The 25,623-nt window shown below is 44.5% G+C and overlaps 2 protein-coding genes and 1 pseudogene across 2 annotated transcripts; 2 read left to right on the plus strand and 1 right to left on the minus strand.

The window, feature by feature from the left end:
• Nucleotides 1–500: 500 nt before the first annotated feature.
• Nucleotides 501–2,900, plus strand: LOC132251841 (olfactory receptor 14A16-like; the record flags this gene model as incomplete). The annotated part of the gene is made up of 2 exons (XM_059731762.1): nt 501–516; nt 2,125–2,900. Coding segments are annotated over exons 1-2 (792 nt in total), but the record flags the coding sequence as incomplete, so codon positions are not given.
• Nucleotides 2,901–17,348: 14,448 nt separating this feature from the next.
• Nucleotides 17,349–18,349, plus strand: LOC132251842 (olfactory receptor 13G1-like; annotated as a pseudogene).
• Nucleotides 18,350–23,659: 5,310 nt separating this feature from the next.
• On the minus strand, nt 23,660–24,634 carry LOC132251843 (olfactory receptor 6F1-like). The gene has a single exon (XM_059731763.1). The coding sequence runs from the start codon at nt 24,632–24,634 to the stop codon at nt 23,660–23,662; it is 975 nt and encodes a 324-aa protein (XP_059587746.1).
• Between the last annotated feature and the right edge of the window lie 989 nt (nt 24,635–25,623).

Raw genomic sequence — 25,623 nt, forward strand, 5'->3', positions numbered from 1 at the left:
TAATGCTTGCAGGGAGAATGGAGGAGGAACCGGCACTGTTGATATCCAGCAAAATTTATTTTACATCTCATAGTGCCTCCAAAATCTGTCAGGGGGCACCTAAGAAGCACGCTGAGCAAACACATAGTAAGATGCACTCCCTTCCCAAAACAGTTTACCATCCTTGTACAGAAATGGCAAAGATGAATGAGACAGAGTCTAGGGGACCAGAGGGATGGTACTAGGCAGGGATGGCACACAGCTAGCACTCCGGTTGGGCTGGGATCACGTAAAGGGGTTAGAACCAGGTGGCAGGCGGTCTGCACATGGAGCTCAATATAAATCATTCTGGACAAGGTCCTTTGTAATACCTTTTATTAGACCAACTAAATAGTTGAAAAAATGTTTTTTTGCAAGCTTTTGGGCACAAAACCTTTCTTCAGGCGTAGGGTGTGTGTGATGGTGTTTTCTGTTCCCCTGGAAGGAATAGAAACCAGTGTGTAAAATGCGGGTCTGTGAAAATGCAACTGCTTGATGGTGAGGATCAGAGGTGATGGGTGAAAATAGGTGGCAAGGACAAGGTGACACTTAAATGCTACTTGTAGCTCTGCTGTATGCACCTGGGAAGAGGAAAGGAGGCTGAGTTAGCATTTTGTTGAGCACAGCACTACCAGCTAAACACAAATGCTTTAAAATACTGTGTTGAGAAAACACATATTAAGCAGCAGCTACTCCGACCCAAGAGAGGTTCGAGTAGGGCTGTGGCCCAAGGAGGAAAACAGCAAAGCATGCCAATTCTAGCAGGTCAATTGTAAAGCATAGTAAGGTAGGCCAAAAGGGAATTTGAAAAGTGTTTTGTGAAAGAATGAAGAATTGTTTAAAAGTATATCAGAAGCTGGGTAGTAAACTGGGCAGTAGAAAATACTGGGGAGATGCCCATGCTAGATCCACGCTATATAAATGCAGAGAGATTAAAATGAAGTGAAAAGGGAGGAGGTTTAAAAGCAAATCCATAAATTAAAACAGTAAGCAAGTGACTGGGACCTGATCATCTTTCCTGAGAGTTGTGTAGGAATTACATGTGAAACTGCGGGGCTGCTGTTCATAGCATGTCACCTAGCAAGGGCCTCCGTACCAGAAGATTTACAGGTTGACAACACAACACCCAACTTCAAAAAAGGGCTCCAGAAGTCATCTTGGGAACTACAGCCCAAGGTTTTTCACTTCTATCCCTGGAATTTGATAGAAAAGATAGTAGGAATAAAATGATAAGTCCCATGGGTATATCTGGTTAAATGTCATGAAACAAAGGGTTGGGCTAAATGGCCATTCTCAGTGTTCCCACAAGATACTCAGTATCCCAGTTGGTAAAATCCATGCTGATGGTGAGGAGCTGTGGAGACATCTCACAAAATTAACAGCCCTACTCAGTGTAATGAGAGACCGCTGTTCCTGGGCCACTAATTGTTGCTGTAGTTCTTGCTTTTGCTTGTTAGGGAAATATCAAATGCAGAATTATTTCCTGCTAAAAAGAGCATATGGATGGTTGTTTTGGAAATGCTGTTTCTGATGGTTCATAGATGAGTGTTTCAACACCTCAGGCCACTGCTCTTCTTTCCCAGCTGGTTCCCGGGTCTGGCTATATCCCATCAGTGTTCCAGTCTGTAGAGGGGAGATGGGTTTATTCATACTGAGGCCTTGGAGGAGAAGGGGAAATGAGGCAATGAAATAACATGCTCCATGAAGCATTACAGGATCAATTTAAAAAATTATAAAATGCTCTGTTTTTCCCTGAAATATTATTTTTAGATGCCTTGGTGTTTATAGAGGTACAGTAACAAGCAACAACTTCTACAGAAAGTCACAACAAGTGAAAACCAGAAAACCTGCTTTCCACTAAACTGTTCCCAGCAGTCCCACGTGGGCACCTTTGACATTTTGGTCAAGATGTTACTACTGATGTGAGCTTCCCTTGAACATTTGTTGCTCTGACCCTGATCACTACCTTTGTTCTCCCTTCACTGGCCTTGCACAAGGCACAGAGGAGAAAAATGTCCAACAAAACCACAGGGACAGGATTCCTCCTTCTGGGGTTTTCTGACACTCGGGAGCTGCAGATCTTACACTTCCTCCTCTTCCTACCAGTATACCTGGCAGCCCTGACAGCGAATCTCCTAACAATCACAGCTGTAGCCCTCAGCCACCACCTCCATTCCCCAATGCACTTCTTTTTGACAAATTTATTCATCCTAGACCTCGGCTGTATCTCAGTGACCATGCCCAAATCCATGTCTAACTCTTTATTGAACACCAGGTGGATTTCCTATGCTGGATGTGTTGCCCAAGTGTTTTGTCTCATCTGCTTCTTGGGAGCAAATGTATCCCTTCTCACAGTTATGGCATACGACCGGTACATTGCTATCTTCAAGCCACTGCATTATGAGATAATAATGAACAGGAGAACTTGCATCCAGATGGCTGCTTGTGCTTGGGCTGCTGGTGTCATGTACTCTGCACTGCACACTGGGAACACCTTTAGTCTCCCCTTCTGCCGCTCAAATATCATCAACCAGTTCTTCTGTGAAGTGCCCCAGCTGCTCAAGCTCTCTTGCTCTGACACATACCACAGAGAGCTGGCAGCTCTTGTCTTCAGTTTGTGTTTAGCTTTAGGCTGTTTTGCTTTCATCGTTGTGTCATATGTTCAGATCTTCACCGCAGTGTGGAGAATCCCCTCTAAGCAGGGCCGGCAGAAAGCCTTCTCCACCTGCATTCCTCACCTGATTGTGGTCTCCCTGTTTCTTTCCACTGGTGGCATTGCCTACTTGAAGCCAATCTCTGACTCCTCGTCCCCTCTGGATCTCCTGGCAGCTGTTCTGTATTGTGTGGTGCCTCCATTGATGAATCCGATCATCTACAGCATGAGGAACAAGGAGATCCAAGCTGCCCTGAGGAAACTGCACCACAGGCTGATCTGCTCCAAGAACAGTCTGTCTATCTTTCTTTCATGAGTTTGCTTTTCTTATATTTCTTTTATAATTAATTCATGAAATTATTGTTTTCATACTTTAGTGTGCAACTTATTTACAGAAAATGAAGGTGGTGGGTTATTCTCTAACTTCGTAGGTACAATGACACTTGACTTGTCATTTTGTGTAAATTCTTTTAAAGCAGGGAAGTAATGTTTCTTGCTTCAATTTTACCGTCTGCACCACCTAAAATATATGCCATCATTTGCAAGAAGATGAATGGAAGACTTTTGTTTACCAGTTGGTGTATTAGTATTATTATTTGCATCACTAATATGTAGGGGATTTAAACAATGGTCTACAAGTGAATAAACAGTGAGACAATAGGAGTATTGGATGTCTTATTACTCAACCTCCTTTTTTAATTTGAAAGCTCTTCCCATGAGACATCAGGGTGGTTGAAGTCACTCATGATGACCATGCAGTGAAAGCATGCAGCTGCTGCCAGTTCCCTAGCAAATTCATGGTCAAGCTCTTCCTCCTGGTTAGGAGGTCTGTAATAGCCTCCTACAGTTATAGCCCCTCCACCATGGTCTCCCCGTATTGTAACCCAGAGGGTCTCAAGTCACCCTCCATGGGTGCCAATCTCTGCTTGTAGGGAAGTGTCCTGCTCCTTCACATAGAGAGTTACACCCCTGCCCTTTCTTGCAACACTATCCCTCCCATACAAGGTATAGGCATCAAGACCTGTGGTCCAGTCATAGGTGGAGTCCCACCAGGTCTCCATTATCCCTATGAGATCGTATTCATTTTTGGTTACCAAAAGAGCCAGTTTCTTCTGTTTGGCCCCATGTTCCTGGCATTTGTGTACAGGAAGCTAAGCCTGCAATTGGGAGCTCTGGGATTCCCAGTGCTCTTAGAAGAGTCTCATTTTGGGGCTGGGGTTGGAGTGAGATCCTTTGTGTTACCTGACCTCCTGATTCTGTGGTTGCCCTGATTCTTCCAGGGCTTGCACTAGTGATTGTCCGCCCGTGCCCTGGCGATCTTAGTGTAAATATCACGGCATCCTTGGGTTAAAGAACGCCATCATCAGTATTTGTTTCCAATATTAAATGGCTGCAAAGAAGTTTGTGTAGCTTTCTGGATGGGCGCATCCCCAGGTAAAAGATTATATTAAGGCTGGTTGGACCCTACTGCATGTTTAGCCATCTGTTAATATGAACCCACAATCTTACATACGTGTCCCTTTTTCATGTTAAACCCAAGTGGCTAAATACATGCATGCTGTGTCAATTTTAGCATGATGGAAAGGGATTTTGGAAGAGGACTTGCAGTATTTCCTAACACAAACTATGACAATAATAATAGCACGTGTTGATCCTGTTGATGTTGTTGGGAGTAACCATTTTCTTTGAAGAGTTCTCATTTTGACCAAAGCATTTTCTCACTGAATGGTGAATTGAAGCACAAACTTTTAGTCATGATGGGATACATGTCCAAGAAGAGGGTGATATGGGTTAATCTTCCCGTGGCCAAGATGGTTCTGAAAGCAGATCTCTCAGTTTCCAAGGAACTGAGTATGAGGCTGATTAATGGGAAAGTGTTGTGAGTGCTAGGTTCCTGGAAAAGAGGTGGGTTCTTCCTCCTCCATTTTGCCTAGTTTTAGGACACCGGACATGCACCTAAGAGTCACAAACCCTTTCATTGCTGTGATGACATGTTTTGGAATCCCAAATCTCTTTCAGTTGGATGCAGATGGTAATGCACACATCTCTTGCAAAATGATGACCATACCCAGACCATACTTTTGTGAGGAAGGCAGCTACACTTAAGATGAGCCCAACTGAGCCCAGGTTGTTTGTGACAGCTGATTCTGGTCTTGTCAGAGCTAGGACATTGGGCTCTGGATGCTTTCTGACCCTGTCTATATGAGACTCTGACTGAGCACTAGTTAGTCCCCAGTCATTTACTACTTGTATAAGCAAGTACTAAATGACTGCACAGGAAATGGCATTACTGCTGAGTTCCACCAACTAACGGCTCTTTCTTGACACTGACTGCACAGTAGCCTGACACCACTCAGCAGTAGCGTCACGTCGCATTTTCTGCCATGCGACAGTACTGTGCAGTAGTCTCGGGCTACTGTGCAGTCAACATTTCATGTAGACATGGCCTCTGAGAGTGTCACACCAAGTCCCAGGCTCCCAGATCTGGGCGTCACTTGGAGTTGAAGGGGGCAGGCAGAGGGAGCAGATCGCAGGAAGGAGCCAGATGAGGAGCCAGGAGGTCAATCTGAAACCGGGTGTGTAGCAGGGCACTAAGGTGCCTGCTACTTTTGGAGCAGTGAGGAAGGAGCCCAGCTGTGGGTTACCATGGCAACCGGAGGGAGCCAGTGACCCACACCAGTTAGCGGTCAGCTGACCGGAAGGGGCAGGGCCTGGCTCCCATTTAAACCCCAGGGCAGAGGCCAGGGAGGTAGTTCCCTGCCAGCAACCAAGGGGGAAGGAGCTCTCCCAGAGCAAGTAGTGGGGAGAGGCCAGACTGCAGGTACAGCCCAAGCTTGGGGAAGGCCCCCCTGGTGTGGCTGGAATAATGTTGTAGCCGGGTGGCTAGGATTGATGTTATAACCCAGGGGCTTGTGTTTTGTTTGCTGTTTTCACCAGAGGTTTGGGTGAGGCTATTAGGGGTTGGAGGAGGCCTCACAGGGGACCCGCGGCAGTGGGGAGACCCCAGCCCCAGAGCGGGGGCAGCGACTGACCAGTGCCAGGGAGGCACAGTGCGGGACCGAAGAACGTCAGTGGGCAGAAGGGTAGGCCCCCCTGGAGGTTTCTGCACAGGCTTCCCCAGCCTGAACGGTCAGCTGGAGAGGCTGTAGGTTGGGATGAACAGGTTGAGATTCAGATTTGAGGCTGTGGCCTGACAAAAAACAAGGTAACAATAATTTAGTAGAGTTACAAATTTCTTGAAATGCTTGATTTTAGATGGAACGACGGACCCAAATCTAAATACACAATAAATGGTTATATTTCCTCCAGCCTCTGTTTTGACCCTACAGGGCCCAGAGTGGAATATTGTGCTCGGAGACATGTGAAGTGATCTATTTGCAGAGATGAGTGCAGCTTTTTATGAGTCCCAGCCATCCTGACCTGCCTTCACTAGCCCGTTTCCTGTCTGTTTGTTGCCATTTTAGGCTCTGATTTTCTGGAGACTATAAGGACATGTCTACATGTCACCCTACAGTGATGTAGCAATGCATTACGTCACCATACGGTGTTCTACAGTGACATAACAATCATGTGGGTCTACATGAGATCGGCAGCTACATCGCTGTAGTGGCGCGCTCTCCTGGTATAGTGTATCATTACGGCGACATCGCAGGAAAATCAACCTGTGCAACAGGTGCATGGTGCTGCAGGGCCAGCTGCTGCACTGTGCTTTAGTGCTTCCAAAAGGAAGAGCTAAAGCATGGCACTGGAGCAACACCGCTGTACGATGACGTATAGATGCACCCTAAGGAACAGAGCACTGAAGACCTCATTCCTCAGTCTCTTCTACTGCTTTGCCAGTCCCAGGATTTATTGTTCTGCAATTAAAGAGAACCAAACAACAGGAAAATAATGGGATGGATCTAGTAACACGTATACCTGAGCATGGAGAATTACAGGGCATAGAAGATAAGAGAAAAGATACTGGGTCACCTATATCAGAGGCACTGTTATGTGTAAAATGCAGGCAGATCTTAAAGGTACTCACAACACCACCTAAGCTACAAACTGAGCCAGCACACCTGTGTAACTCATTTCCTAAATGTGACTACATAGCTCACCATTTTTTGAGATGCCTGAATATTTTAACTTGGCTATCAGATGGTATGTATCCTGGCCCAGAAGCAGGATACAATAAATAAAAGGCGATGAAACTAAACAATCAAAATAAAACTTTCTGGCTTGAAAATACATGAATCCAGGATGGCTTATTTCTGATTGTGTGCTTCAGAGGTAAGCTGGGCTCTAGGGACCAAGTCCCAGAAGCCCTAAGAAGAGAGATGTGGATAAATCACCTTCCTGCAGCATCAGTCCTTCCAAACCAATGAAGTTTATTGTGATCTGCAGAGAGAAACTGGTTTGGATCTACTTCTGTCGGGTCAGTCTTGGAGTGAAGAGAAAGCTCCTACTAAGATATTTTGACTTGAAAGATTTAGCAGTGGCAGGGAAAAGGGAAATGAAAGAGATCAGTAGTGGGAAAAGAAGCGAGGCGTCCTGGCACTGGAGGATCTGTCTCAAGCTGAGAAAACGTCACAAAGAACATTGCTGAAAGTCTGTTATTGCAATTAGCTGTGGTTGGTTGGTAACAAGGGGGTGTGTGGTTTATTTAAGCACCTAAAAAAGACACACAGCTGGAAATCTATCAACATTTTAATAGCAAGGTATTCAAAATTTCATAGGTAGTCAAAGGAAAGAAAGAAAGAAAAGAAAACAGTTCCCTGTAGAAAATCTGAACTTGGTCCCAAGAACCCACATATTTCAGTGTCTTTGGAACTAGACATTTTCGGTCAAAAAGCCCCTGGAGACTGCAGGTTTAAACTAAATAATCCTCCCACCCAGATATTTTATATTTAGTTTTTCTACATAAACGTATGCTTTTGAAGAAATAGACACATTGCAAAACATTATGTCTTTAATAGAAGACATTTTTAAAAGAAATCTCTTTCCAGGCTTAAATTCTAAGCCCCGAGGCAGAGATTCAGTATTACACCAGAATGCCAATCCCACCTATTCATTGCATCCAGATTTTGCTGTTTTCCAGAAAAAAACACCTGGAGGAGGGATAACCCAGTAAACCCTGCTGTTGATACCCCGCAAAATGCATTTTACATATCTGAATGCCTCTTGACTTAGGGTCAGGGGACCCAACAAAGTGTGATAAGCAAATGCATAGTGAGATACATCCCTTGCCCAAAGAGCTTAAAGTTCTTGTGCCCAAATGACAAAGATCAATGACACAAAGTGAAGGTAACAGGACCATGGGATTGGCCTATCATAGCACAGAGATCACTGTCCACCTGGTGGGTGCAGACCATATAAATCAGTTTAGAGAATCCAAAATACCAGTGAAGTAGGTTCAGATTGGGAATCCGAGGAACTTCTTCACTGATGGACCAATGAGGTAGCGGACAAGACTGCTTAGGGAAGCTAAGAAATCTCCCATCATTGGAGTTGTTCAAGGGGATGGATAAGCGTTGGTCAGGGATGATCTAGGAATAGCTACCTCCATGTTCTTTTTTGGTTATTTCCCATTCCTCTGGTCTTTGCTGTTTGCTGCATGGGATCAGGAAAGATTTTCATTTCACTTCCTTTTGCTACAGGTGGGGGATTTTTCGGCCAGACTTAGAAGCCTTTGGGTGTTGGCTGCAGCCAAGGCTCTGGATTTTGACTGAGTGTGCAGAAGCTCCTGCTTGGACTAATATCCCAAGGTTGCTAGCTGTAGGGTCAGGATCAGACAGATCCCTATATTTGCGAGAGCCCGGCAGGAGAAATTATGCTGAGGGGAAACCAGCATGGGTTCGTGGCAGGCAAATCGTGCCTGACCAATCTAGTCTCTTTTTATGACCAGGTTACGAAACACCTGGATACAGGAGGAGGGGTGGATGTCATATACTTAGACTTCAGGAAGGCCTTCAATATGGTATCCCACCTCATACTGGTGAACAATTTAAGAGGCTGTGACTTGGATGACTACACAGTCCGGTGGGTGGCGAATTGGCTGGAGGGTCACACCCAGAGAGTCGTGGTGGATGGGTCAGCTTCAACCTGGAACGGTGTGGGCAGTGGGGTCCCGCAGGGCTCGGTCTTTGGACCGATACTCTTTAATGTCTTCATCAGCAACTTGGACGAAGGAGTGAAATGTACTCTGTCCAAGTTTGCAGATGACACAAAACTATAGGGAGAAGTGGACACGCCGGAGGGCAGGGAACAGCTGCAAGCAGACCTGGACAGGTTAGACAAGAGGGCAGAAAACAACAGGATGCAGTTCAACAGGGAGAAATGCAAAGTGCTGCACCTAGGGAGGAAAAATGTCCAGCACACCTACAGCCTAGGGAATGACCTGCTGGGTGGCACAGAGGTGGAAAGGGATCTTGGAGTCCTAGTGGACTCCAAGATGAACCTGAGTCGGCAGTGTGACGAAGCCATCAGAAAAGCCAATGGCACTTTATCGTGCATCAGCAGATGCATGATGACTAGATCCAAGAAGGTGATACTTCCGCTCTATAGGGCGCTGGTCAGACCGCAGTTGGAGTACTGCGTGCAATTCTGGGCGCCACACTTCAAGAAGGATACGGATAACCTGGAGAGGGTCCAGAGAAGGGCAACTCGTATGGTCAAGGGCCTGCAGACCAAGCCCTACGAGGAGAGACTAGAGAAACTGGACCTTTTCAGCCTCCGCAAGAGAAGGTTGAGAGGTGACCTTGTGGCTGCCTATAAGTTCATCACGGGGGCACAGAAGGGAATTGGTGAGGATTTATTCACCAAGGTGCCCCCGGGGGTTACAAGAAATAATGGCCACAAGCTAGCAGAGAGCAGATTTAGATTGGATATTAGGAAGAACTTCTTCACAGTTCGAGTGGCCAAAGTCTGGAACGGGCTCCCGAGGGTGGTGGTGCTCTCTCCTATCCTGGGGGTCTTCAAAAGGAGGTTAGATAAGCATCTAGCTGGGGTCATCTAGACCCAGCACTCTTTCCTGCCTATGCAGGGGGTCGGACTCGATGATCTATTGAGGTCCCTTCCGACCCTAACATCTATGAATCTATGAATCTAAGCATGTTTCCACCATTTTGCTAGCAGTCTAAGGCATGGAAGTTCTCCTAGTTCTGCTGCAGTGTGAGAACAATAATCCAGGATGTTGCAACGATTTACATCAAGCGTGGACTTCAGATAGAGACAATGGGTGCATTCAGAAGAGTGCATACTTGCACTTTGCGGCCCCTCTGACATGTTTTTGGCTCTGCAAACCACATGCTTTGAACATGCAACTGTTTGCCACGCTGCAAATTTGCAGTGCAAGGCCCAAATTTGATACTGGGATGTCTCGGTATCAAAGCAAACAAATGCTACAAAAAGCAGTGCAGCACATGCAGCAGCAGCATATGCCACCGGAAACAGAGCCTGGCCATCCAGAAGCATGCTCTGACTGCCAGCCAGGCTCTGTGCAAACAGATAGGTGCTGCTACTGTACTTGGAGGCCCCGAGGAGCCCAGGTAAGGCTGCTGGGGCCAGCACAGCTCCCCTACCCCACCCAGGACAATTTGAAGCACACCAGAGTACACATGCATGAGTGTGCCCTGGGGCACATAGCAGTGGCCCAAATGTGTGCTGTAAATTCTTGTGCCCCTGGAAGTGTGCACCTCTATACACGGGGTTATGCCCAATTAGATTAATAGATTGTAGAGTCAGAAGGGACCACAATGGATCATTGTGTCCGACCCCCTGCCTCTGGCAGGAAAGAGGACCGAGGTCAGATGACCCCAGCCAGGTGACTATCTAGCCTCCTCTTGATGACCTCCAAGCTAGGTGATAGCACCACCTCTCTTGGAAGCCCATTCCAGATCCTGGCCACCCTTACTGTGAAAAATATCTTCCTAATACCTAATCTAAATCCGCTCTCAACTAGTTTACACCCGTTATTCCTAGTCATTCCCTGGGGTGCCCTAGTAAACAGCGCATCCCCTATTCCCCATTGGCCTCCCCTAATAAATTTACAGGCAGCCACAAGATCTCCCCCTTCAGCTGTCTCTTGTGAAGGCTGAAGAGATTCAGCTCTCTCAACCTCCCCCCGGAGGGTCTATCACGAAGGCCACTAATCATGTGAGTGGCCCTCCTCTGGACCCTCTCCAGATTCCCCGTGTCCCTCTTGAGTGCGGCGCCCAAAACTGGACACAGTACTCCAACTGTGGCCTGACCAGTGCCGCATAGAGGGAGAGCATCACATCCTTTGATCTATTAGTCATGCACCTGCTAATGCACGACAAGGTGCGATTGGCCTTGTTGATGGCCTCATTACACTGCCGGCTCATGTTCGTCTTGGAGTCAATTATGACTCCAAGATCTCTTTCTGCCTCCGAGCTGCTGAGAAGGACACTCCCCAACCTATAGGTGTGCTGGGGGTTCTTCCTTCCCAGGTGGAGTACCTTACATTTATCTTTATTAAATTGCATCCTATTTCTCTCTGTCCATTGAGCCAACCTGTCCAGGTCAGCCTGAATCTGCTCCCTGCCCTCCAGTGTACTAACTTTGCCCCATAACTTGGTATCATCAGCAAACTTGGAGAGGGTGTTCTTCACGCCCTCATCCAAATTGCTGATGAAGATATTGAATAATATCAGTCCGAGGACTGAACCCTGCAGGACCCCACTGCCCACCACCTTTGTTCTGATGCAGCCATATAAGAGAATCAGGCAGCATGGATTCACTAAGGACAAGTCATTCCTGACCCATCTGATTACCTTCTATGGCTCTGTAGATATGTGGAGACCAGAGGATGTGGCATACCTTGACTTCAGCAAGGCTTTGATATGGTCTCGCACAGCAATCTCTCAGACAAGCTAAGGAAGTATGGATTGGATAAATGGACTGTAAGGTGGATAGAAAGCTGGCTGGAGCATCAGGCTCAGTGGGTAATAACGAAGGGCTCGATGTCTAGTTAGTAGCTGGCATCAAGTGGAGTGCCCCAGGGATCGGTCCTGCGGCCAGTTTTGTTCAATGTCTTCACCAGCAACCTGGAAGATGACATAGAGTGCATCCTCAGCAAGTCTGCAGATGGCACCAAGCTGTGAGGAGTATTAGTACACCTGGAGGGAAGGGTTAGGCTCCAGAGAGACCTGGACAAAGTGAAGGAATGACCAAAAGAAATCTAGTGAGGTTCAATAAGGAAATGTGCAAAATCCTGTGCTCAGGACGGAACAATTCCATGCACTGCTACAGGCTGGGGACTGACTGGCTGAGGACAGACTACTGCAGCTCTTCAAAAAAGGACCGGGGGGTTACAATAGACAATAAACTGAATATGAGCCAACAGTGTGCCCTTGTTGCCAAGAACACTAACAGCATCCTGGGCTACAGTAATAGGAGCATTGCAAGAAGATTAAAGGAAGTGATTATCACCCTCTATGTAGCATTGATGAGGCCACATCTGGAGCCTTTGTCCAGTTTTGGGTCCCCCACTACAGAAGGGATGTGGCAAACTGAAGAGAATCCAGTGGAGGCCAACAAAAATGCTTAGGGGGCTGGGACACATGCCTTGTGGGGAGAGGCTGAGGGAACTTATTTAGTCCAGAGAAGAAAAGACTGAGGGGAGATTTAATAGCAACCTTCATCTACCTAAAGGGCAATTTCAAAGAGGATGGTACTGGACTGTTCTCAGTTGTGTCAAATAAGAAAACAAGGAGCAATGGTCTCAGGTTACAGCAAAGGAAGTTGAGATTAGATATTAGGAAAAAAACTTCCTCACTAGGAGGGTAGTAAAGCGCTGCGAAAAATTACCCAGAAAGGTTGTGGGATCTCCATCCTAGGAGATTTTTAAGACGCAGCTAGACAAAGCCTTGGCTGGGATCATGTAGATGGGGGTGGTCCTGGTTTGAGCAGGGGTTTGGACTAGATGACCTCCTGAGGTCCCTTCCAGCCCTCATTTTTATGATTCTATGGTGGGTTTAAAGGGTGTCCTGGCCCAGTGGAACCAGAAAGTTCTGGTTGGATGGATCTGGTCATCTCGGAGCTTCTTTGTGGAAGCTGCTTTTTTCTGACCTCATTCCTAGGAAATGAATGGCTTATCATCACTTCAGCCATAAAGAGAAACCTTTATTCCACCAGGACACTAAGAAGAACTGACTCCTCTTTCAATTTTTGGAGTCTAATTGGACCTAGGAAATGAATATTGCTTCTCTTCCACTCTGCTTCAGGCCCTGAGTCCCACAACTCATCTGCACCACCTCACACCTCTGGCAGGCAGCAGAGTGCAGAGACACGAGGCGGTGGAGAACGACATTGCATGGAACATAGGGCCAGTGCAGGGGGCAGCAGGTAGGGATCTGCAGACCTCAGAAGCACTCTCTCAGAGATGCTGGAAATAACATGCACACACCAGACATTCATTCAGGCCATTACTGAGCTGTCTGCCTGCATCACGATGATGTAACTCTTGTGCTCTCCATACTAGCCACAGCGTATGTGTGGAAGGAGTCCGTGCAGTCATTGCCATGCTTGTCGCCTTTTCTAAGGAGGGCATTCTGCCAGCACTTTTCTAGTCCTCTGAAACTTTGTCTGTGTGAAGAAATTCCCCTCACTCTCTGCCCTGCCTTGGGACATCCCGCACACCCCTCTTTTTTCACCTGGGTAAAATTGTAATAATGTATTTGTTTGCCAGGTTTAGTTTGGTAGTATAGACAGATGGCATTAGTTCTCCCCCCAAAAAGAGTATCCCTAGGCACCAGTGGAGAAGGCAGCGGGGTTTTGTTTAAAAAATCTGCCAGCTCCCCATCCATTTCTAACAGAGCCCTCCACTCATGCTCCCAAATGGTCCTAACGGTAAACCCCTCTCTCTTGAGATAATTGGTCTTGTGCAATGCCTGATAATTCAGAAAACCTGCATGTGTGGCTGTACAACGTCTGACAAGGATTGCAATAATTTCTCATGCCAAACACCTTTTTCACATCCAAAATACCATAATAATGTTCACCATGAAGCAGAAGAAAACAGGTGTCGGGGTATCTGGGGGTGTCCTGTGTTTTAAATACACTTCACCCATTTTTTTCCTTATGCATCACTATGTGAATGTTAACCTGTTCAAGGTCTTCAAACAAAGGTACTGTACAGATTACTGAACCACTCTAAAAATAGCTTTGGGGTCATCTTGTTTAAATTAATAGCTCGACAGTATAAGCAGTTTGCCATGCTATCTGCCTGAATATGTAACTGGGCACAGTCATTGCCTGTGAATCTCTGGCGGAGTTCTGCTACAATTTCTTCCACCCCTCGGCGTATGGCTTCGAATGCCATGTGTAATGGCACACGCTCCAGATTCACAAAAGGGAACTCCTCAGTGTACCTCCTGCCTCCAAACCTAGCTACAGCCCACTCTTGCCTTCTCACCCGCACCATATGTATGTCTGGTAAAACTTCCTCTGCTGACTCGGGAGACCAGGGGGCGCTTGAGGGGTCCTCTAAACTGTCTTCCACACCAGACGTGTTATCCCAACCCTCTGACCCTTCAGGTCTTGGTGGTGGGGGAGGCTTGGGTGGCCTGGGAACATTTGAGGGGCCCTCTAAAGGGCTTCCTAAATCATAGCCACCATGTCCCCGCTCTGGCTCTGTGGGTCCTGGTGAAAGGTCAGGTCTGGGAGGCTGGGGTACATTGGAGGGACCCTTTAAGGGGCTTCCTAAACCATATTCTCCACCCCCTCTCCCTGGCTCTTGTGGTGAAGGGTCAGGACTGGAAGGAAGACAAGTGTTTGAGGGATCCCTAGGGCATCTCTTTTTTTTTTTTTTTTTCAACCGGTGTTTAGCCTTCCCCACGCTCCTCTTTAACCAGGCCCTTACTTTTTGCCCCACAATCCACTTGCTGGTTCGCCACCCATTCTTACCCCAAGGTTCCCCATCTTATGATACAGGCCACAACTGCTGTCCAAATTACACAGACTACCTCCTCTCTGAGTAAAATGTATCCTTTTGCTCTGGTAGTAATCAAGATCTTTCAAAGCACTCTGCACACTGTTTCTGAGATGTATATGTCTGCCAGTATCACCCCAAACCCCCCACTTTTTTCACAATAATCATGATCTTTCAAGACAAGGTGTTATACTCACCCTGAAAATCCACCCTCTTTTTACACAATAATCATGATCTTTCAAAAAAGGAGACAGACTCTCCTCTTTCTCTAAATTGTGTGAGCAGTCAGTCCTGGGTTTCTTATTCACGGGGTCCAGATCACCTCTATTGGGGGTGTGAATCCTTGTCTTTTTACATGTGGTTTTCTCAGAGGTATGTGGCTGTTTTCCTCTGAGGAATCCTATCCTTCTGTTCTGTCCCGGTGGTCTTCTGATCCTTGGGTGTTATCATCTGCAGGCTGAGCATTTCTGGGGTTTTTTGCTTGTGCTTTTAGAGGTCTCTGCTCAGGCCCCTGCTCTTCTTCGGGAGTGGTGCATGTGATCACTTAGGAAATATCATTTACATCTCAGCATTGAAAATTCACTTTCCTCACACACCCCAATTTTAAAATTTCCTTAACCCCTACATACAGCTTCTCCTCCCACGAGAAACACATAAAGTTTCTGAAGCTGATTTCAGAAAAAAATTACCTTTTACTACTGGATAAAAACACATGACCGTATGTGCTTGTTCTGCTTTTCTATTTTAGAAGAAGAGGTTCTGTTTGAAAACAACCAGTTACAAACAGTTGTTATAACTTAGTGTGATTATAGTAACACAGCCACAAATAACCCACCATTTAAAAATAATTTTTACCTTGCTGTGGTAATATTGCATGGGGCTTCCTCACCTGATCAGCTCTCTGTAATATAAATGAAATGATGCAATAAGTAAGTCCTCTGTATTAAAAAAAATCAATAATAGATTAAGGAAAATAGTGTACATATAAAGTAAAATATAACTGTTTTAAAATAGTCACCACTGAAAGACAACTCCACCCGTTTAGTCTTAAAACATGTGGAGATCTGGACACACCGGTCAGCTGCTTTTTTTTTTTTTTTTTAATCTGGTTTATCTTTATGATACATACCTACCACCCCCATACCATACACAATCTGAGAATATACATTTTTAAATTCAGTCTATTTCCATCAAAAACTTTTAAGTGTTTACTTATTTATTTTGTTAAACCTTCTTCTAAGAACTGTTTTTTTATCATTTCCTGTGACCATTATGCCTTGTTGGCCTTATCTTTATGGTAGGCCTTTTGGCAAAAGATAACTCCTTTAGTCTTAAAACAGAAAGAGCTCTGAACACAATGGTCATCTTTTTCTTTTTTTTTTTTTGTCATCTGGTTTCTCTTCATAACACCCCCCCCCCCACCACCCCCATACCGTACAAAAGCTGTGAGAATATATATTTTTTAAATTCAGTCTTTGTTTCTATCAAAAACGTTTACAATATTTACTAGTTTATTTTGTTACCCTTTCTCCTAAGAAGGGTTTTTTATCATTTCCAATGACCATTACGTCTCATTTGTTTTATCTTTACAAAAAACCCTATATGTATGTGATTAGAGATCCAAGACACTAAAGCAAATGCCAATCTACATTAGATGTAGAAAACTGTTGATGTGCTTTACAGCCTCACATCCCCCAGCCTCCCACCAAGATCAGCAAAAGATATAAGCCCCAACCCCATTTTAAACTGTTTTTGCTAAGCCCTTCTCTTGAGCAGGGTTTTATAATCTCTAGTACCAATTAAGCATTCAATATGGGGTATGAGTGTTTTATCTTCCTCAGCGATCAAATCATGAAGGGCAGCATTAGGATATTCTGCAGAATACACGGTGTTTAGAGGCTCTCTAACCTGAATTAAATGTGTCTCAGTAATTTGAAAATGTTCCTGGCAAAACCAAATGTCACTGGAAGTGCCTAAAATATCTCAACTTGAAAAAAAATTGGTTAAGGAAATGTAGGTTTGCTGAAATCATGTTTTTTTTCCCCCTTTGGGAATATTGATTTTTTTTTTCCAGAAAATATAATGTTTTCATTTCATTTTGGCAAAAAGTTTAATGGATGATTTGTTTGATGATATTTGCTACTGGATCAACTGTATTTATGGGTGACCTATTATATCTTAGAAAAGCTTCTGGGAATGAAATTCCTTTGCTCAGGTTACCCAAGGACATTTTGTGCCACAAGCTTGTCTTATATCTACAATCTCTCTCAGCTATGAAGTGGGTCCAATCATAAATATCATTAAACAAGTCATGTTTCTTGCAGCTCATGATCATCCAGGGAAAATGTAATAACAGTGTAATGCAAATACAACATTTTAGTGTTCTCTAAATTTAAATTAAATTTGGGGTGTTGAACTTTTTTGTGTCTGGGAGGGAGTTCTTTACCACTTAAAGTTTGGATCTTTTAATTCTGTCAAAAAGTTAAAGTTTAAAATTTTTGCCATGCATATTTGTGTGTGTGTGTGTGTGTGTGTGCATGTGCGCTCGTACATCTGTGGAGTTTCCTATAGAAACTCCATGTTCCACATAGCTCTGCATATACAGATGCAGAGCAAAACTGTACAAAACTGTACATATAAAACCCACAGGAAAGATTGAAAAATCTCAGCATGAGGTATTCTGTTGATGTCCCAAAGAAATTGTAACAATTCATACCTTTGCAAAGATTCCTGGAGTATGAAGCAATGAAGAACCAAAGCTCTTTGACTCTATTTATCATGCAGGGCCTCTCCATCCACCCATAAGTCCAGATCCTCTTCTTCCTCATCATCTATGTCACCTCTTTGCTTGGCAACCTTGCCATCATTGCCACAATCCTATTCAGCCCCAGACTGTACAAGCCTATGTACTTCTTTCTCTTCCACTTGGCTATAGTAGACATCATCTGCACCACCACCATCATGCCCAAGATGCTTGAGAATCTAATGACCATCACAAGTACTATCTCCTTCTTTGGGTGCATAGCATAACTCTACTCTTTCACATGGGGTCTGGGCGCTGAGATGGTGCTTTTCACTGTCATGGCTTATGACTGGTATGTGGCCATTTTCCACCCTTTGCATTACAGCACAATGATGAATAAAAAAGTGTGCTTGGGTTTATCCGCTGTGATAACAATAACTGCTGTGACCATTCTTGGGTGAACACTGGCTTGATTGTGCAGCTGACTTTTTGTAGACCCAACATTATTAACCATTTTTCTGTGAGATCCCACCACTGCTGGCCCTCTCCTGAACCTCAATGAGGATCAAAGAGTTCATAGTCTTCATTGCAGACAACTTCCTAGCCATGGGGGATTTCCTATTGACGTGTTTCTCTTGCTGCTTCATTCTCAAGGTCATCATGAAGATACAGACATGTGAAGGAAAGAAAAAAGCTCTCTACCTGCTCTTGTCACCCCATTGTGGTGTCTCTCTATTACTCCACTGTCATCTACACCTACATCAGGCCAACCTCCAGCTATTCTTTTGACAAGGACAAGATAGTAGCTGCTTTGTATACTCTTGTGACTCCAACTCTCAACCCCTTAGTTTATACCCTGAGGAATAAAGAAGTCAAGGTGGCCCTTAAGAAAGTGATTCCATATCTTGGGAGATGGGTTGCTACAGAGAGAACACTGAATGGGTTTCTATCAAACCTGAGTACCTGGTACATGTTTTCCTCCAGAAAAGTGATTTGGAATTAATTTGATAAGGTTTTGACAAAAAAATGTAACTCACAGCTTTGTAACCTGTCTTATTTTCTTACTTAGTTGAAACTGTAGAAACATGATGAAACCCTGTTGCTGAGGAAAAAAAGGAAGCAGCGAAAGAAGAAAGAAAGGAAGAGCCTTCATGAAAGTTATCATTTATTGTTAAAGGTCTTGTATGCATGATATGATGGCCATGAAATCAGAAATTATGTAAACTTGCTCTGTGGTTTTTGCTGTCACTTCCTCTGATATGGGGAAAACACTAGTTGTTTAGCAGTCTAACTCATGTATAATTTGAAAGCTGTAAAATTGAACAAAAAACTCCTTATCCCATCTGGCAGGGGTGTAGAAATCCTTGACGTAGAATATGCATGCCACCACCACCACCTCTTGTTGCTGTATTTTAAAGGGCATGCCCGTTGTCTGGACTCCTAGTTCTAGTTTTAACATCCACATGAAGAAAGAGGGTGCAGGGTCCCAGGTTCACAGGGAACAAACTAAGTCATGTAGCAAGGTGCCCAAGTCTGAGAAAAGAGAGGAGTTGAGATGCACTCATCTCTTTAGAACTGCATATTGGTTGGCTTAGGCATCTTTCCTCAATTAGTCCCCCAGTCACTTTACAATGGACTAACTGTCTCTGTAATCGGTATAAGGCAATTAGATACCAGACTCAGAACATTTAATTCAACTTTTAGACCTTGGTCCACAAAATTTAGATGCAGGAATGCTCAGAATTATCGAACTATTGAGTGTAATCAGAATGCATCGGAGCACGTGTAAAATGGTTCTATGTAGTCAGTGATGAGGAATAAAATGGTGCACCATGTTGATGTAATTTATCACAGTCTTTTGCAATAATCATATTAAAGAAAAACAGATGGCTGGGACAAAAATGGGTGCCTATAGATGTGCTCGTTAGCACTCTAATTGTTATGGGTCAGAGCAAACTCGATTAACTGAGTCTGGAGCAGGGGCGGGCAATTATTTTGGGTGGAGCGCTGCTTACTGAGTTTAGGCAAGCCATAGAGGGCTGCATGACAGGCAGCCAGGGGCAGCCAGATATTAATTTTCTACTTTTTTTTTTAGGGGCCCTGTGGGCTGGATAGATGGCCTGTTAGGCCACATCTGGCCCACGGGCTGCATTTTGCTCTCCCCTGGTCTGGAGTGTAATTACAACACTGCAGCATACTAAGTCCCCCACACTTTGAAATAGCCTTGGAGGCATCAAATGAGCTTTAGTTAAAAGCAATGGGGGCTTAACAGAGTGGCTGTACAGTAATTTTAATTAGAGTGGCTCTACAGTAACCTCTCTAATTAAACACACAGACCCCTCCCCATCTCTGAGCAAATGTATAGGCAATATAGGTTTTAACTGGTAACAGTGTAATGTGTTTATGCAAACTGTTATATAATTAACAAATATACTTACCTCACACATACCACATGTACTCCAATATAAGATGAGGTATCTCCCCTAGACAGCATGGTGGGGAAAAGCCCTGCATCTTATATTAGCATATGAACCAAAGGAGGGAGCCAGGTGACTGTTGTGGCTCTGACTCTGGCCCTGAGCCTGGGTTGGAGCAGGAGTGAGACCCACAGCAGCCTCTTGCCTCACCTCCACTTCTGCTCTGCGGCTTCTGCTTCTCACTCCCTCTCCCTGCCCGCTTCCCTTGCCACTACTGCCAGGTGCAGCTCAGTCCTGGCTCAGGCAGGCTTCACTCCTGGGCACAGAGCACGTGGAAACACCTTCTCCTGCCTGGCCATCAGCAGCGCTGACATGGGTGCATGGCCAGGCAATGGCCAAGCTTCCAGATGCTATGCTCCTGGATGGAGCGGCCTGAGCAGCATCTGACAGTAAGAAGGTGGGAGGAAGGTGGGTCAGAGACTGGGGAAGCATAGAAGGAAAAAGGCAGAGACTGGAGGTGGGTGGGAATTTGGGGGGAAGGGCCAGACACTGTTGGGAGCTGGGGTGCGGGAGATTCATATGGCAGAAGGGGCAGGAAGGCTGGATGGGAAAGAAATGGGGAGGACAGATGGCAAGGGTAGTAGTGGGGGTTGAGTTCAAGACAACCTGCCAATACTTAGCTTTTCTACCCAGAAAAGTATAATAAATATATTATTTTTCTATATCTAGATTCTAATTATTGGAGAATCATCTTATATTCAGGGCCATCTTATATTTGAGTGAATACAGTGTTATGTTTGATATGTTGTAAGATTTTATAAATTATCTATTCATATCACCTCATCACAATGTTCCTCAGTTTATTAATTCAACATGTCTACCTGCTCTGCAGAAAGTGGTGCAATTGTGTTTCAATGAGCTCGGTTACATGTGTTGGAATTCACCAGATGGGATAAGCGGACAAGGTTCCTTGGGTGAATTTGATGTCTAATAAAAGATATCAATTTTCACCCAAGGAACCTTGTCTGCCTATGTCCTTAGACCAACACAAAAAACTTCAGCCAGGCAGCAGAGGTTGTCTCCCAAGGGTCTTAGTGTTGCTGTGTTGAGTATGCAGCTGATTCCTGGAGCTGTCATGAGCTGAATCCAGTCTCTTTACAAGCCAGATCTGGCCCATGGGCCATATTTTGCCAAACCTTGTTCTATATAACATCTTGCTTGTTAGAGCACTTGCCCAGGATATAGGATAACAGAGTTATAGGCTCACCTTACCCGAAGGGTGTTCAAACTCACAACTTTCAGAAAAGTAATATAGTAATTAGGCTATAATTATGCTGTGATGGGGACCCTGTCCACCCACCTAGTTGAAGCTGGGCTACTGGACAGTCAAGAGAACAAGGTACATAGGGTTACAGAGACAGACAAGTAGTGGAAACATGTCTCTGTAGTTTGAGGAGTGGGACACCCAGCATATGCAAAATTGACCCTTCTGCACCCTGGGCTGTGGTGGAGTATGGAGTGGCAGCCAGGCTGCTGGATACACCAAAGAAAATAAAAGCACAGTATTGAACAGCCTGGCCATGGTTTTCAAAAAGTTGCATCAGCTTCTTATGTAGTGCAAATTATACTGATTTCGATAGAGCTGTGCCAATTTATATCAGAAGCCAAATTCTATTTGACCTTTTCTGCACAAATGCCATTGGCATTTTTTTTCAAAAATGCCTATTTTAGATTCTATTTCCAAACTAGATCTGTCCATAACCAGGAGGGGTGGGGAATGGAGGAAGAGGACCCTACCACATCTTATTTCAACAGCATAATGCTCCGGGCAAAAATCCTGGAAGTGAGACTAGGATTCTAGACTCCCCTTACCCAGAAGATTATAGATATGCATCTATCCCTTCCCAGTTAAGCACTTTAACTACCATGGCCATGGGTTAGCCATTACATAAAGGAAATCTCCTCTCTCCTCTTATACTTGGCCCACTGGTAAATGAAGAGAATAACAATGTGCTGGCCCAGGAAACAAGCAAATTTGAAGAAGAGTCATTCAGTGATGGGAACACTTCTCTGAAAGAAGAGGGAATCCTTGGTTCTGACCCAAAGCCCTCTCCTCGTTAGCTTTTAACACCTGGCATTTAAAATTAATTGGATCAAATGGATAGATAGTAGTGGGAAATCTTCATCTGATTGGGGTGGGGTGATGGGGAAGAGCTAAACTCACAGTAATCTTCCTTTCTAATCAGCATCCCTCTCACTGAGTCATGCTCCCTTTAGTTTACACTTCTCCTGACACTTAGAGATCTTTCTCCCTTGGCCACCCAGTGGGACAGCTTCAAAAAGAGGCATGGCATCTAGCTCATGGCCAGATTGTTTGACCATTTAGGCTCAAAGTTGGAGATACAATTTTAAATTCCCTTTAGATAAGGGCCCCCCTAGAATTTGGGTCTCCTACACCCTTGGCAAGTGCCCTAACCACTAGTCTTTTGAGGTAAAAGGTGGGAGGGCCCCAGCCTTTCTTTCTGGTGTATGCTACATAGACAGAAATAGGAGCTAAAATCTGTGACACTCAGGCACTTAAAGATTAAATCAGATTTGGCCCCAGCTGTCTAGTTTTCATAGTTTCATAGTTTCTAGGGTTGGAAGGGGCCTGAACAGATCATCAAGTCTGACCCCCCTATCAAATCTAGCCCTGTGCTGTCATGGGTAACTATGTCATACAACTCTTTGCATAAACAGATCAATCTCCATCCTGAAACAAGATCTATTTTTTTCAATACTCACCATCCTTATTGAGGGGCTCTCGTGGAACTTCCATGCTCTGTTGGTTAGGAACCTCCTAATTTCTTGATTCAATTTATTCAGGTCCAGTTTGTACCCACTTGTACTTGTGCCTATGTTGCGCTTAATATCCAATAGTTATAGCTGTCCCTTCCTGACGTACCTATAATCAGAAACCACGTTCCCACTTTTGAACACTGTGACTGGAGCTGCATATGGTATTCCAGATGCGGCCTTACCAGGCCCTTGACATCCATACTCTCTCTCTCTTTTTGGGACTATCTCACCTAATATATCCTAGGATTGCATTTTTGCATTTGTCTTTTTCATGGTGACATTATATTGATGGCTCAAAGTCATTATATGATCAGCTAATACCCCAGGTCCTCTTGTTCCTCACTCCCAGATGATGAGTTCCCTGAATAAAGCAGGAAATATTTTTTATTGGACCCAAGTACACGATTCACCTCTTGTTCTCAGTGGATGCATCTACACGTGCACCCGACGGCACAGTCTCAGCAGCACACAGGTCACTTCCGACTCTCCTGCGCAGTAGCAACAAGGTACTGCACAGTGGCTCATTGCAGCAGCATCACAAATCATGCCCGCTATCACTACGGCTATGTAGCGTCTTGCGCAGATTCACTCAATGTGAACAAGAGCAACAGGATGTTGAGGCAATTATGAGACAGAAAGGGTAGCAAATAGTCACTGAGCAGTGGTGATGTTCTGTTTAGGATTTTCAAAACAGCTGGAGGAGATTATATGCCCATTTCTCATAATAAGCATTCAAAATCCCAGTAGTCATCTCTAACCAACTGAAGCATACACAAATAATATTTTCAAAAGCTTCAAAGTGGTTTTGGAGCACAGGTCGAATAAAAATCAGTTAAACTTGTGGTAATAGTGGACAAATTTGTATTATATTGCTACTGCAAAAAAAAAAAAAATGAAACGTTTAAATACTTACTTCACATTGATATCAATTGGATTTATTTTCACAAGGAGCTTTTATGAAGCCGAGTAAGCCCCCACCTACATCATAAGTGCCTAAACACATATCAGATAACTTTGGCATTTAGTAACTATTGAAACTCCCACCCAAATTTTCCTTTCTATTTTACAACACCATCAGTATCGTGGTTGTTTTTCCATGTGATTGATCTCCTCCTCAGCAAAGTTTTCCTTATTGCTGTTTTCACATCGTTATTCCTTAGAGTATAGATCAAAGGGTTTAGTAGTGGGGTAATGACACAATAGAAGACAGACACCACTTTGCCCAAGTCAAAATTATATTTGGCCGGGGGTCTGACATAAGTGAATATAATTGTCCCATAATAGATGGTTACCACTGTGAGATGAGAGGCACAAGTGGAGAAAGTTTTTTTCCGAGCTTTTGCAGACGACAGCTTTATAATAGTGGCCACAATGTTAACATAGGATGACATAGTAAGCAGGAAAGAACTCAAGATGACCACAGAGCTGCAAGTATACCCGACAGCTTCCTGCACAAACGTGTCAGAACAGGACAACTTGAAGATTGGGTCCGAGTCACAAAAGAAATGGTTGATTTTCTGAGGGCCACAAAATGATAGCTGGGAGATTAGGATTGTGGGAAGGAGCGGGGAAAGGAAGCCACAAACCCAAGAGCTGGCAGAAAGATGGAGGCACAATTTGGGGCTCATGATGGTGGCATAACGCAGTGGGTTGCAGATGGCCAAGTAGCGGTCATAAGCCATGACAGCAAGGAGGAAGCATTCAGTTGCTCCTAGGGAGAAGAAGAAGTAATACTGAGTCACACAGCTGCTTACGGTGATGGTGATACTTCTGGACAAAAAGTTGCCCAGCAGCTTGGGCACAGTGACTGATGTGTACCAAATCTCCAGGAATGAGAGGTTCCCCAGGAGGATATACATGGGGGTCTGAAGGAGGGGATCCATCAGGACAATGCCAATAATGAGGAAATTCCCCAAGAGTGACAGCATGTAGATGGACAAGAAAAGCATGAAGAGAAGGATCTTGATTTTCTGGGGGCTGCCAAATCCCAGGAAGATGAATTCTGTCACTGAAGTATGGTTTGTTTTCTCCATGGATTCCTGGACGCTAATCTGAAAAGGGTGGAAGAAGTCAATGGAGTCAGATGCCAATAGCAAACACTGCCTAGTCCCTGGAGTGGTTTCTGTGGGCATATTTGAGATGAGCCTGCAGTGAAAGACCAGATCCAGACACCCCAAAGCTAAGTAGAAATATAGACTTAAAAATTTAATTTTCTGTCTGGCTTCCCTGTATGTACTGCTGAAAATCCCAAATAGGGTCATTTAAACATTGTGAATCCACTCAGAATCAGAAGAACTGAATTGTGGAAAACTTTATTCTATTTGGACAGCATATAAGGGGACCTAACAACTTCCATAAGTAAATAAATTCCAATTTCTGTGATTAGGATGCTCACCACATCAACCTTAAAAAAAAAGGTCATCTAATATCCACATTAGAGAGCATCAGCAGTTTGATAAACAGGTTTCTTTGGTCTGAATTCTGAGTATACTCCTCAGACCTCACCCACAGCCATTTTTATAAAGCCATTTTTACATACCTATGGATACAGATGGGCACCAAACATGTTTTATTTTCCCTCCCAAAAAATCACCTAGGCAGGTGAAGTGGCTAATATCCACTGAAAATTAAAGTGAACTAGTGCCTAGTGAATTTTAAGTGCAGTTTCAAATTTCACTAGCCACCTGAGTGCTCATATTCAGGCAGCTCTGCGTCTGAAAATACAACCCTCCCTTCTTTTACTGGGGGCAGGTTCTGCTGCTCGTACTCAGACAGAATAGCACATTGGTTTGTGAATGACCAAAATGAAAAGCTTCTGGACTGCATAGCTTAAAATAGAGCTACGGTAACCATCCTTAGAACTTTCTCAGACATCTGAATCATTCATTGAAATCCATGGGGTAAACTCTGCATTGCCTATTCAGACTTCTTTTTTCTTGTTGATATTTGTACTTTTGCTCCCTGAATTCCTTGCCATGTAAACATATTAAGGCCACAAAAAAACCCAAGAACGCCGCTTTTA

Source organism: Alligator mississippiensis, chromosome 7, assembly GCF_030867095.1.
Source record: "Alligator mississippiensis isolate rAllMis1 chromosome 7, rAllMis1, whole genome shotgun sequence".
Taxonomy (NCBI): Eukaryota; Metazoa; Chordata; order Crocodylia; family Alligatoridae; genus Alligator; species Alligator mississippiensis.